General features: G+C 40.2%; 1 protein-coding gene across 6 annotated transcripts in view; it reads left to right on the forward strand.

Annotated features, from left to right (window-relative positions):
* Positions 1 to 13,286, forward strand: part of Atp2b1 (ATPase plasma membrane Ca2+ transporting 1) — a 101,445-nt gene that overhangs the window by 73,285 nt on the left and 14,874 nt on the right. For all 6 annotated transcript variants that reach the window (XM_076920070.1, XM_076920065.1, XM_076920067.1 and 3 more), the window contains exons 7-12: positions 513 to 551; positions 1,271 to 1,432; positions 2,801 to 3,015; positions 5,155 to 5,397; positions 6,734 to 6,975; positions 8,878 to 9,115. In XM_076920070.1, the coding sequence (XP_076776185.1) occupies positions 513 to 551; positions 1,271 to 1,432; positions 2,801 to 3,015; positions 5,155 to 5,397; positions 6,734 to 6,975; positions 8,878 to 9,115 (1,139 nt within the window). The remainder of the gene's footprint in view (positions 1 to 512; positions 552 to 1,270; positions 1,433 to 2,800; positions 3,016 to 5,154; positions 5,398 to 6,733; positions 6,976 to 8,877; positions 9,116 to 13,286) is intronic.

Consider the following 13,286-nt stretch of genomic DNA (forward strand, 5'->3'; position numbering starts at 1 on the left):
GCAGAGCCTGCCCCTCCTTGATTATTGTTTCAGACATGTCATCTTTCTGTGCTTACCATCCCGCTCGCTCACTAATGCCCCTGCTCTACCCGCTTGCCTCCTCGCCTTCTACACTCCTCGTTCCCGCTCCCACCAGAGCGCTCCTGTATGCCTGTTTTCTTTTTATAGAATCTCCTCCCTCCCTCCATCCTCTCTTTTTCTGCTTTCTCAGGGTTATGTCTGTATTTAGCTTGACGATCTCTTACACCATATTCGGGCTTATTATAACTTATCAAAGAATAAAGCCTTATGCAGAAATACACTATGCATACCCTAAACTGTTTTGGAGTATTCTCCCCATGGTACGACCTAGGAAGTGATTGACGGGGTCAGCAAGCTGCTGTTTTCTGTTTGTATACCTATACACCATTGTGTAACAATTCTCTTATAGAAATGTGAACCACCTCTGCATAATTTAGCGGGGCCGTATTCATTTCTTTTGGAAAGCTTTAATTCCTGTTTTGTTCCTACAGATAAGAAACAAGATGGAGCCATTGAGAATCGCAACAAAGGTAAATTCGGGAAGATAAAAAGTACAGTTAGCTTGTTTTCTTTACCTCCAAAAATAGATCTGCTGTGTACTATATTTATCCAAAATTAGGGTGCACGTGACAGGGAACATAAACCGTGTTAACTTGGATTAACCTCTCTGGCCAGTGCTGTGGTCATGCTGTCGCTACAGTCTTAAGAGGCTGTTAATTATGATTTGTATTCCGTGCTTAGCTAGCTTTCCACATAAGGGTTTCAAAGGGCTTTACATACCTGAAATGAAATAATTGGTAGAAGAAAGCCTGAAATTCTGTATAGTGTAAATTACATTTAAAAGTCTATGAGCATATGCATGCTTTTCTATGTGTAATCGTATATAATATTCTACATTGGATCATAAATTACATGAAGGGATCTGTAGTCTTTATATAACCTCGTACCTAAAATCACATGAAAAGAAAGAAATTTAGTATTCTTAGTTCTTAGTTTAAGGACCATGTGTGCTATATTCCTGTCACTGAATGTGACATCCTTAACATCTGGAACAGTGCCACAGGCTAATCACATTGTTGTCTTATTCCCTCTGGGTAGTCACCCCCAATACACACACACACACACACACACACACACACACACACACTTATACTTGAAGAAACTGATTTTGTGTAAAAAACAAAAAAGAGTTTCAAAAAGTTTATTATGCCTTTACAATACAACAAAATTGTGTTTTCTCTGAACTTAGCAAAAGCCCAAGATGGCGCGGCCATGGAGATGCAGCCTCTGAAGAGTGAAGAAGGAGGAGATGGTGATGAGAAAGACAAAAAGAAAGCAAATCTGCCAAAAAAGGAAAAGTCCGTGTTACAAGGAAAACTTACGAAACTGGCTGTTCAGATTGGCAAAGCAGGTACAACATGGGAGAAATGACAGAGAAAGGGGTGTTTGTTTTAAAATACTGGCATCTGCTTTGAAAGTGTCTTTTATCACAGCGGGGGCTGGAAATTGTCATCTTGCAGACATAAAGGATATTAGAAGAATATCTTTAACTTTGTACAGGGCCTTTTGAATTACTGTAGACTCATAATCTGATTGTAGCAGACCTGCCCTTACCCCTCCTGACAGTGAGGTAATCAGTGGTCAGGTTAAAATTAGTGTCCAAATTTGCCTAATGTACAAATCCATGCAGTTATCTCTAAGTTTCTAGGGTTTGAAATGTTAAAGGGCTCTCAGGGAGATTGTTTAGCACAGATTATGGAACACTAAAAGTTTCTTAGCACGTACTCTGCTCAGCCTTTTATTGGCTATCTGTGAAAAAATGTATTTTCTGAACAAAATAATTTTGTTCATCTGAAAACACTTATAATTGTGAAGCTGATTTACTAAAATGCTGCCTTCACTAGGCAGTACCTGTGGAACCAGCACTGCTTTTCAGAGGAGCGGTAGAGGAGAGCCTATGGTAAAGCAGTGTGCCAGCATTGCCACCTTTTGACAGACGCTGTATAGAGAGCACATGCATTATGAGAGTCACGCAGATGGCATCATTGAACAGCTAGGAATACACGGTGAAGCGGCCTGTGCTTATACTCAATAGGTGTATTCCCTAATAGCAGATATGTGTGCGTATCAATTGACCCGTACTGTTGGAAGGGGTGAACTTGCATGGCGATAGCATTGGGTAGCTACTGGGTAGGGTATTGGACTCAGATATTTAGACTTGCTTCCTGTCTAATACTCATTTGTAAGAGGCTAACACATCTCATAGAGGCTCAATGTTTTGTAATACGTAGTTAACATTGCTTTTTCCTAATTAATGAATCAGTGAAGATAGACCAAAAAGAATTTAGGAAATGATTCAGGTAGTGTAATCTTATGTGTATATTTTAAAACATGGAGTTAATTTCATTTCAAGACTCTTAAGTTGACCCGTCTTCCCAGCATCTTTCAGAACATATGTTGAACATGAGAGCGAGCAGCAGCTTACACTGACCTGTGGGTAATCACTTGTATTTGCTTCTTAAATTTGCCCCCACCTTAGACAAAGCGCAGTTATAAAAGAATCACAAAAGGTCATCTCACAGGTCTCTGGGGTCAGGGTTTAAGTCTGAAGGGTGTCAGGTATGATGAGTCAGTACGCCCTGGGGATAACAGCTGCTCAGGAAAATTGAGAGAGAAATAACTTTGCTGGTTATAAGAGTAGCCTTACAGTGCTGTTACAGAGTTGCAGTGGGTAGTGGCTGCCATACTTAAACAATTGTTCCGTTTCCTACCTTTATAGGTTTGCTGATGTCCGCCATCACAGTTATCATCCTAGTGTTATATTTTGTGATCGATACCTTCTGGGTTCAGAAAAGACCATGGCTTGCAGAGTGCACACCGATCTACATCCAGTATTTCGTGAAGTTCTTCATTATTGGAGTTACAGTTCTAGTGGTCGCCGTGCCGGAAGGTCTTCCGCTGGCGGTCACCATCTCACTGGCTTATTCAGTCAAGGTTAGTGAGGGATAGTTAAGTAGCTGTGTTGTTTAAAGCCTCGGCTGGTTTAAAAACACACACACATCCTTTTTTTGGCCTGGAAGGTGGAAGGTTTCCGTTTCCTTAAAGATGCAGGCAGTGATTCCAGGATGTCTGTGCACAGAGTGGTTCACTTGATGAGGAGCAGCAGCCTTGCGAGGTATCCTCACACCCTCTCCCATCCATTCATAAAGTTGAGGTCAGGGTGTGTGCAGATCAGTATTTGGCACAAGAGCAAGGAGGCTTTTCTTGGGCCCAGTGGCTGAGCCCTCTCGCTTTTGCTTTGCTCTTCCTACAAGGAAAATCTTCCCATTTGTGGACAGATTTATATTTCCAGAAACAATTCAGATATTATTTGCATGTGTAAAATCTTTTGACTGCCTTCCTGTGGCTCACAAAGTCCTGCTCATTCTGGCCCTTGCTCACTGTGCCCATCTGGCCCACCCACTCTCCCTCCAGTCCAGCCTTCCCTACTGGTCTTGTGACCTCTGGTCTAAGAACCGCCTCTCATAATGGCCTTGCAGGTTACTCTTAACAGAAGAGTGCTGCTCTTGTAACTTGTGGAGTTAGGTAGCATTTCTCCTTCAATAACATTCCTGACGGTGAGAATTTAACAATCATAGCTTCTGTGCTGATGTTTTCCCTTCAGGGTTCCAAATGTTTTACAAATGGCCAGTCATAAGAATGTGTTTGGCTTACTGTTTGAGGGTTTCTTTTGGGGGGGGGAAGGGTTTTTTGTTTTTTTTTTTTTAATTTATTGTGTCTGCATGTTTGTGTGTCACACGGTGTGCATGTGTAAGTCGGAGGACAACTTGCAGAAGTGGATTCTTCCCTTCCTCTCTGTGGGACCCAGAAATCCACGTCAGGTCATCAGGCTTGGAGGCAAGCAGTTTTAACCACTCAGCCACCCTCTTTCAAACGTTGAACACAGATTTTATAATTTAAAATTTTTAATATATTAAGGTGTTAGAGAACACAGTTTAACCCTCTCTTTGTATGTTTTTAATGCTTTAAAATGATTAGAAATAATTATAGATTTTTTTTAGACAGACCAATCGCTCATTTTATCAAAATTGTCATTAGTTCATTTTGTGTCATCTTTAATGATGTTAGTCTTTCAGTTGATCAGGAAGATTTGTGTTCCTTGAATAGAGAAGTGAGATCCTTGTGCTTTGAGGCCTTTAAGCTGGCATTCAGTGTCTGTGTGGCCCTAATGTAATCGGCATTGTTCCTTTCACTATGGTGCGGTCCTCGTACCTCCTGCCGGCGTTTTTGTAAAATTGAACGTGTTTCCTTATCTGCAGATTTCATCCTTTCCTGTTCTCATATTCTGATCATACGTAAATTTGGGAAGTACACATTCCTCTTCCATGTTTATTCAAAAACTGGATTTTTATATTCTCCTGTGAATTGGTTATGGGTAGGGGGACTTTGGAAATGAATTGGTGTAATTTCCACCATGTATATAATTTAAATGCCTTTTGTCACTGTTGTAAAAACTGTTGGCATCTTTGCAGCCACCCTCCTCTTTAGTTATAAAGGAAGCAGTGATGTACGATTTGATCCTAAGAGTGAAAACTCCCAGCATTTGGATTAGTGAAAACGACCAGGTCAAGTCTTTGAATGTTAACTCAGCCTGGAAAACTGGAGGGAACCAACTGCCACCCAAACAGCTTCATACTCACGAGTTTTCATATTGTCTGACTAAAGCTCTGTTTTTGTTGGAAAACAATAAGGGATCTTATTTGCTGCTTCGTGAAACTTAGTCCTTTATCTTACATTACCATAATTATCACTATACCTATAGTAAGATTGCCTTGAAAGTCATGTCACTAAGCACATCAGAGGCACGTGGTACCTAATTATAGATGCTGAGATCTCTGTTAGATTATGTAATATATCAGTAACATTGCTTGAAGCCATTGCTAGTAGGATTTTCTTTGGCCTATTTGGGTAGGTCACATATTCTAAAATCTTTCTGATATTAAGCTGGTACTTTTTAAGCTGTGTTTATATTAATTGATGTTAATTGATCTTATCATTGCCATATTGTGATTGTCTTTCTGGGTAGTTTAACTGTCTTGGGTTGTGGTTTCATTTTATTTTTTGCCACTGTAGAAAATGATGAAGGACAATAACTTAGTGAGACATCTGGATGCTTGTGAGACCATGGGGAATGCTACAGCTATCTGTTCAGATAAAACCGGAACCCTGACAATGAACAGGATGACGGTTGTTCAGGCTTACATAAATGAAAAGCATTATAAAAAGGTTCCAGAACCAGAAGCCATCCCACCAAATATCCTGTCCCATCTGGTAACCGGAATTTCTGTGAATTGTGCTTATACATCAAAAATATTGGTAAGGTTCCTTTAATTTGCCTGCATGGAAATGCTAGTGTTTATAGTATGCTTACTATAAGATCTGTTCACTTGTTTATTCTTTGTGTTTGTGTGGGGGCATGAATGCCATGGAGCACCTGTGGAGGTCAGAGGATCACTTTATGGAAGTGAGTCTTTGCTTCTGAGTTCACTTGTGTTCCAGGCGTCAGACTCAGGCTTGTAGACATGTACAAGTGCCATAACCCCTAAGCCGTCTTCCAGCCCACACTTGTAGGAGGTTTTGTTTGTTTGTTTGTTTTTATCTTTAATTTTGGTATTCAGAAACTTCGAAGCCTTACAGTCAGAATGCCTGGCTATGTTCTTAGTTAATTTTTTCTTGTTTTCAGTGGTGGGTATACAGCAAAGGGCCCTGTACCTGTTAGGTCAGTATTCTACCCCCACTCCACATGCCCAGCCCACTACTCACTGTACTAAGTCATTGTTGCTATGTCTATGTTTTAAAAGACCCAGCTGTCTCACAGGAGACCATCAGTGTCCATTTCTAGAGGCCCTGAGAACTGCTGTCAGTGCGTACTTTATATATGTTGTCCTGCTTGGGGTTTTTTTGTTTTGTTTTTTTCCTACCCATAAAGTTGTCTTTAGGCATTTTAAACGCTCATAAAGTAATCATAGATTTTTGTGAGAACTTTATTAAGTTATTTTCAACTTTGCAAACTTTAAATTTTTATTTAAGCAGAAATCATAACATGTATGTTTGACTTTTTATTGTCTAGTGACTTATTAAACCTGTGGGCAAAAATTATATTGCAAGTCGGCTAATGAAAACATGGGTGAGTGGGCGGATTTGAGAGCTAGGCGATCTGGTCCTAGGCCTGGCCTTGCCATTTACTATCTAAAGTCTGAGCTTTTACTTTCTATAAATAAGGACCTTATTGTGAATTACTTAATATAAAAATACACAATAAAAGTGGGAAGAGAAAATGGAATTAAAATTAATTCCTACTGTGTATGAGGAGGAATCACCTGTAAGATACATGCATCTTATGTCATTTAATTAGAAGTCTTTAAATATACTCGTTTATAGCTGCGGAAGCTACCACCATAACAGTTGGAAAGCCTGACAGAAGTTCACTTGACTAGCAACTAGCTGGGCTTAGGCAAAAACCACATCACCATTCCCCAAAACTTTTTCTATCTTACCTGTGCCTTTCTTAGAAATTTTCATATTACAAGACCTTTTATACATCATTTTGTTTCAGAATGTTACGTTCTGTGTTACATTTTAAGTCAAATTTTTTAATAGGGAAGCAATATAAATGTAGCTTTTAATGTTTATTTATTTATTGTTTTTACAGCCACCAGAGAAAGAGGGTGGATTACCTCGTCATGTGGGTAATAAAACAGAATGTGCCTTGTTGGGATTTCTCTTGGATTTAAAGCGGGATTATCAAGATGTTAGAAATGAAATACCAGAAGAAGCATTGTACAAAGTCTATACCTTCAATTCTGTTAGGAAATCCATGAGCACAGTCCTGAAAAATTCAGATGGAAGTTTCCGGATCTTCAGCAAGGGTGCCTCTGAGATAATTCTGAAAAAGTAAGCATGAAGGGTTCAGATGAGTGAGACTATCGCATACAGGACACCCCTGTGTGGTTGCTAGGAGCATCATGCATTTGGATGGCATCACAGAGCTTTGTAGCATCTTTTCTGGTATCCAGATAGGCCTACTGTGTTCTGCCTCGTGCAGTGCACCCTAGCTTCTTATGTCTCAGCAGTTTGCTCTAGGGAAAATAACCCCCTCGTATTTAGTGTGGTAATTTAAATGAGCTACGCTTTCGTGTTTTCAAAAGCTTTCATCATACTCAGTTATGTGATGTCAGATGGGACAGGTTAAAAACCTGTTCTACCTGTGGCTTTTTTGGTAGCAGATAAATGGCAAAGAAGAGATTTAAAAAAAAAAAAAATCAAAGTCAATCAGGCATTGACTTTTACCTTGCAACTAAGTAGCTTTGAGATCTGAGGCAGAATTTTATTCCTCCTTACTTTCTATTTTTCTCCTTTAGAAAAGGGGATGGCGAGTGTGTGTACTTATTTTTATAGAGTCTGATTGGAGGTAGGTTTACAGTAATTCACTGTAATATTTACATTCTGCTTTGAAACTGAACAGGTAAGAGTGAATAAACCAGGTAATGCCATTAAAGCAGTTTTTCATCGAAGCTATGTGACAGAAAGCTAAGTATGGTGGTACTTTCATATGATCCCAGCATTTGAACGTCGTGGGGATTACAAGTGAGACACCAGGCCACACAACATAATGAAACCTTATTTTTTAAACCGTGTTTAAAAGACAGTAGCAGCCAGGCAGTGGTGGCGCATGCCTTTAATCCCAGCACTTGGGAGGCAGAGGCAGGCAGATTTCTGAGTTCGAGGCCAGCCTGGTCTACAGAGTGAGTTCCAGGACAGCCAGGACTACACAGAGAAAAAAACCTAAAAAATAAAAAATAAAAATAAATAAATAAAAGACAGAAGCACAAAAGGTGTGACTGAAAGTAATTCTTGACTGAGGAAGTAAGGTGGGTGGGGTAAGAGGAGTGTCGGGTGTTAGGGACTGATGAGGAAGTGGTTGTTGATGTTACAGTAGCCCTAGCTGGGAGATGAGAGCCACGGAGGAAAGTAGCATGGAATCCAAAGGAATGAGCATATCACCTACACTTGAGGGGAAAGGATGTGGGCTCAGGAGATGATGGTACCTTGTGGGTAAAGAAGCAAGTGTTCAGGTCAAACTTTTAGTTACCAAAAGCACTTGGGGTAGCGTTGATGTCAAGTACATGCCATGCGGGTGACATTCAGAGTTGTGCGATAAGGTTAAAGCATCTGGTAGAGTACTTCAGCACTGAAAACGTTCAGAACAGAAGGTGTGGGTGTAGCAGACACCCCCATGGAAGCACGCAGAAGTACCTCACCGAGAGAGGTGGATAGAACAGTATGACCTCACTACTTACTGCAGGGAAGGAAGCTTTGGGTTATCGTCACTAAAAACTAAACTATTTTGACGTAATGTTTCTCATAGAACACCTGTTTTGTTATTTTAACGAAAAGATTCTTTTTTTCTTTTATGGCTAAAACAGTATATGTGATGAAATGACCTCACAGGTAAGGTAAGGGGTTGATCGACTTTATCCTGTTCATTTAAAAGGAGAAAATATTTTATGTGACCGCTCAGGAATCTTTGTGACAGTGTTTTAAGGATAGTGTTTCCGAAAGAGAAAATTTAGAGATGACTGAGGTAACTGCTTAAGAATTGGAAATAAGAGCCATATACAGGAAGAGTGTTGTGTAAAAAGAGAGTGAAGAAGTCTATAGAGGGCAACATATAAGATTCCTTGGTTTCCAGATACCAGATTCCGTGATTTCTGTCCTGCTCTTGCACTTGGCAGAAATAGCATTAACTCTTACTTTTGTTAATTATTGATGTTTGCGTTCAATGTTTCCCTTTAGGTGTTTCAAAATCCTGAGTGCTAACGGCGAGGCAAAGGTCTTCCGACCCAGAGACCGCGACGACATTGTGAAAACTGTGATTGAGCCCATGGCATCAGAAGGCCTGAGAACCATATGCCTAGCGTTCAGAGACTTCCCCGCGGGAGAGCCAGAGCCGGAGTGGGATAACGAGAACGATGTTGTCACCGGCCTTACCTGCATCGCGGTTGTGGGGATTGAAGATCCCGTGAGGCCTGAGGTGGTGAAACGTCCCATCTGATTCTGCAGAGTCCTGTGCTTTATGAATCTAGCCATTAACCACATTAATCAGTCTTCCACTAGAATGCCTGGTGGTGGTGATCTTTGTACTCTGAACCAAAGATGGATGAACTAACAGCAATGTGACAGTACTACTGTCGTTAACACACGTCACTCTTTATGCTAGTCAGTGAGGCGGCTTCTCTGGTTTGCTGTGAGTTTATAACACCATAACCTGGCGCAGAGCCTTAACTGCACACTTTCCAGTTGATGGTTATTAACTTAGTAATGAGCGCCTTTAGATGATCAGGTTCCATTCTCCAGACCAGGACCATGCGGTAGAGCATTGAATGAAGACAGAAATGTCTCATTTTTCTCAGTACAAAAGCCACTGGCTATGTGTATCTGTTCTGTTCTTGAGGTGTGAGTGGTACAATTAGAAACCTTAATTTGTTTAAAAGATCTATTTAGTTTTATGTACATTGGTGATCTGCCTGCATGTATGTCTCTGTGAGTGTGTCAGATTCCCTGGAACTCGAATTACAGACAAATTCTACAGAATTTGTAATTACAGAAGTTGTGAGCTGCCAGATAACAGCTGGAAATTGAACCAGGTCCTCTGGAAGAGCAGCCAGCGCTCTCGACCTCTGAGCCATCTCTCCAGCCCCAGAAAACTGAATTTTTAACTTAAGTTTAAACATTATAACCGGTAGCAGAAAGCGCTAGACTTTATCCTTTTAAATTGATTTAAATTTGTGTTTACTTGCTGACTTTTTGGTTTTGAAGTTATATCCCAGGTACTGTTCTAGGTACCAGAGACAGGAAGAGTTTAGATATCTGGTCCTTGACTTCAAAGAAGTCAGTGTCTTGAGTGACAGTGGACACAGTACTTGACGTTAGTCCATTGCCAGTTGTGTAGAGACCATGGGGTATCAACCTTATCTAAAGCAATAGTATCCTTTTTCAAGTTTTCTCTAGCTAGATATATGTTAAGAGCGTTTCATATGTAACTTTAGTTAGTGCTTACCCAGTGACTGCAATATTAACTGCTCTGATTTGAAAGAGGGAAAAATCGAGATGTGTGGTGGAACCGTAGGCAATAGACATAGTGTGCCCAAACCCCAGTTCTGTAAAACAAAGGTTAGAAAGACCACTAAGCTATATTTCCCCTCTGTAGGGCTCAAATAGGACCTCTTACACATTGATTACTTGTCTGAGTCTTAACACTCAAGGGATAGGAGCTAAGGAAGGGGGCGCGGGAACTATATACATCTGTGCAAAGAGGGAACAACACAAGAACTACTTGTGTTTAATGATTGTGTCATGTAATGTATTCAACCTGTGATGCTGGGCAGCCATCTGAGAATAGGAAATACTGATTTCAGTGTGTTAAAAAGTCAGAGAACTTGTATTCTGGAAGAAAACACCCAACTTGTACAAGGATAGATGCCTAGATAGACAGCCAGTGGGAAGGAAACAAGCAAACAGGTACAAGGATAGATGCCAGGACAGTAACTAGTGGGAAAGACATTTGGAAGGAATACTACTAGTCCTGCGCTCATAACCCTTACATTTTAAATGGGCAAGGGGACAGCTATGAGGAGGGAAAGGTGACGTTAAATGGTTCTTGAAAGAACATAAGAGTTGTAAAGGATATGCACGGGGTCATAAAATAAGGTTGTTGAGGAAGACCATATTAAGAATTTGAGCTGAAATGAAATATGGTGGCACACTATGAGCCAGGCATATAAATAGCTAGAAGAACATTCCAGGCTATATTAGTCATGGTTCTCTAAAGGACCAGAACTTACAGAATGAATCTATATCTCTATAGAAAGGAAGTTTTAGACTGGCTTACAGGCTGTGCTTTGTCTAGTCCAACAATGGCTGTCTATCAGCCAGTCCAGAAATCCATTAGTTGTTCAGTCGACGAGGCTGGCGCTCTCGGCTGGTCTTCAGCATATGCCAGGATCTTGGAGAAGTAGGCTCTAATGCCAGTGAAGGAACAGACTTGCCAGTGGGATGGGGAGAGCAAGCAGGCAAAGCAAGCTTCCTTTTTCTATGTCCTTTAGATAGGCTGCCAAGCAGAAGATGTGACCCACATTAAAGGTGGGTCTTCTCGGCAGGATTAAAACTGGGTCTTCCCACTTTGAATGATACAGTTAGGAAAAACATCCCTCATAGGTGTACCCAGCCACGCAGGTTTTAGTTAATTCCATATGTAGTCGAGTTAACAACCAAGAATAGCCATTATACAGGCAAACAGCAAAATGTACAGAGGACTGCAGGTGAGAAGATAGTACTGAGCTATTTTAAAGACGAGAAGGAAGCCAGCATGGTGCCAAGTATAAAGAATCAGGAGATAAGCTTACCGTGCTCTAACTAGACTGTGAGCCCTCTGAAGTTTTCTTCTAAGAGTTAGGTATTATAACATTATTTATGTGCTAAAATATTTTTTTAAACTAGAAAGAGATAGAGAAGTCAGAAAACCAGTGAAACTTGTAACACCCATCTCCAGCGATACGTGAACTACAGTCATGACAGAGAAGATGACGTGAAGGATGGCTTCAGGGGTAGACTAATAGGGGTGTTGGGTTTGAGTGTGCTGCTGTTTGATCGTGTGAGGTAGATGAGACATCCTGGGTGTGTCACGTGAGCATCTGGAACTAGAAGCCACAAAGTAGTCGAAGCTGGAAAAATTACTCATGAGACAAAAAGAGACCTAGGGAAAGTGTATAGCCAGAGAGACAGGTGGAGACGGAGAGCCAATTAGAAGCCGTACAGAAGAGGAGCCCGTCACTACCTTGCATAATTTGATGGGGGCGGGAGGTAGAGGTTATTATCTTGTCAGAAGAGTGAAACAGAATTGCAATTTGAGAGATCAAGATAACTTTAGCTTGGTTTTTGCCATTTTACAGGGCTCATCCAGATCTTTGCCAACCTTTGGTCATAGGGAAACCAGGCAAAGTTCTGTGCATTGACTTGCAGCTTAAACTTTATCTAATAGAATACTTACTTAGTCAGGACATCTATAACTTTATCTATTGTTGAAACTTTTTAACTCCATTATATTCTTGGTACTTTAGTTGATAAAGAGGGTGGTTTGTTTGTTTGTTGTTTTTTTAAACCAGTGGTTGTCAACCTCTCTAATACTGTGACACTTTAATACAGTTCCTCATGTTGTGCTGACCCACAATCATAAAATTATTTTCATTCCTACTATATAACTAATTTTGCTACTGTTATGAATTATAATGTAAATATCTGTTTTCTGATGGTCTTAGGCAACCCCTGTGAAAGGGTTATTTCTACATCCCCCAAAGGGGTTGTGACCTACAGGTTGAGAACCACTGTTTATAATATATTAATTGACCTTTCTTCACAAGATAAGATGGATACAGGAGAGATGGGATGGGAGAATGTGAGCCAGCTCCTCTGATGTCTGGCCTATGCAGTTCTGAATCAGGAATCAGAACAAACCTAGTTTTCATGAAGCTGCCTGGGACCCCAAACAAGACGCATCACCTTGCTTAAGTACCTTACTTTTAAAAATGGAGGCTGTGTATGAGTTGCAAGTTAGAAACGTTTTCTGTTTGGTGGGCAGAAAATCAATATTAGTTTATCATTATTAATCAGCTTAATTAAGATATTATTCCTGTATCATACCATTCTAAGTCTAATGGTCCTTCTCTGACTTACTGATAATTATGCAGATAATCTTTCTATCTCATTATAATTAAATATTGACTGGCCTACATCTTGTCATGCCCTCTACCCCTTACACTCTGAAGTTGTGGGAACCAGAATCCACCTTAAGTTCTGATTTAAAAATAGATAATCCAGACAGTAATGAATTCATTACCGAATTCATTCAAATGGTACCTGGCACTTAGTAAATATTAGCTACAGTGAGTGTGGAAGACAGTGATGCAGATAAGACCAGCATGGGGAAAATAACAATGTAAACATTTACGTTTAGATATAAAACTGAAGTTGTTTGTAGTTATTTATGTATCCTGACTATCAGGTCCCTGCTGTTTGTGCCTCCCTGGAATAACATCCCTGTGCTAATTACTTCCCCAGAAATCTCTAATTTAATAACACAATAAATACTAAGCTCTAGTTACTTACAGGGTATTTAAATATGTAAATAAATGAAAGAGATTGCATTG

This window comes from Arvicanthis niloticus, chromosome 22, assembly GCF_011762505.2.
Source record: "Arvicanthis niloticus isolate mArvNil1 chromosome 22, mArvNil1.pat.X, whole genome shotgun sequence".
NCBI lineage: Eukaryota > Metazoa > Chordata > Mammalia > Rodentia > Muridae > Arvicanthis > Arvicanthis niloticus.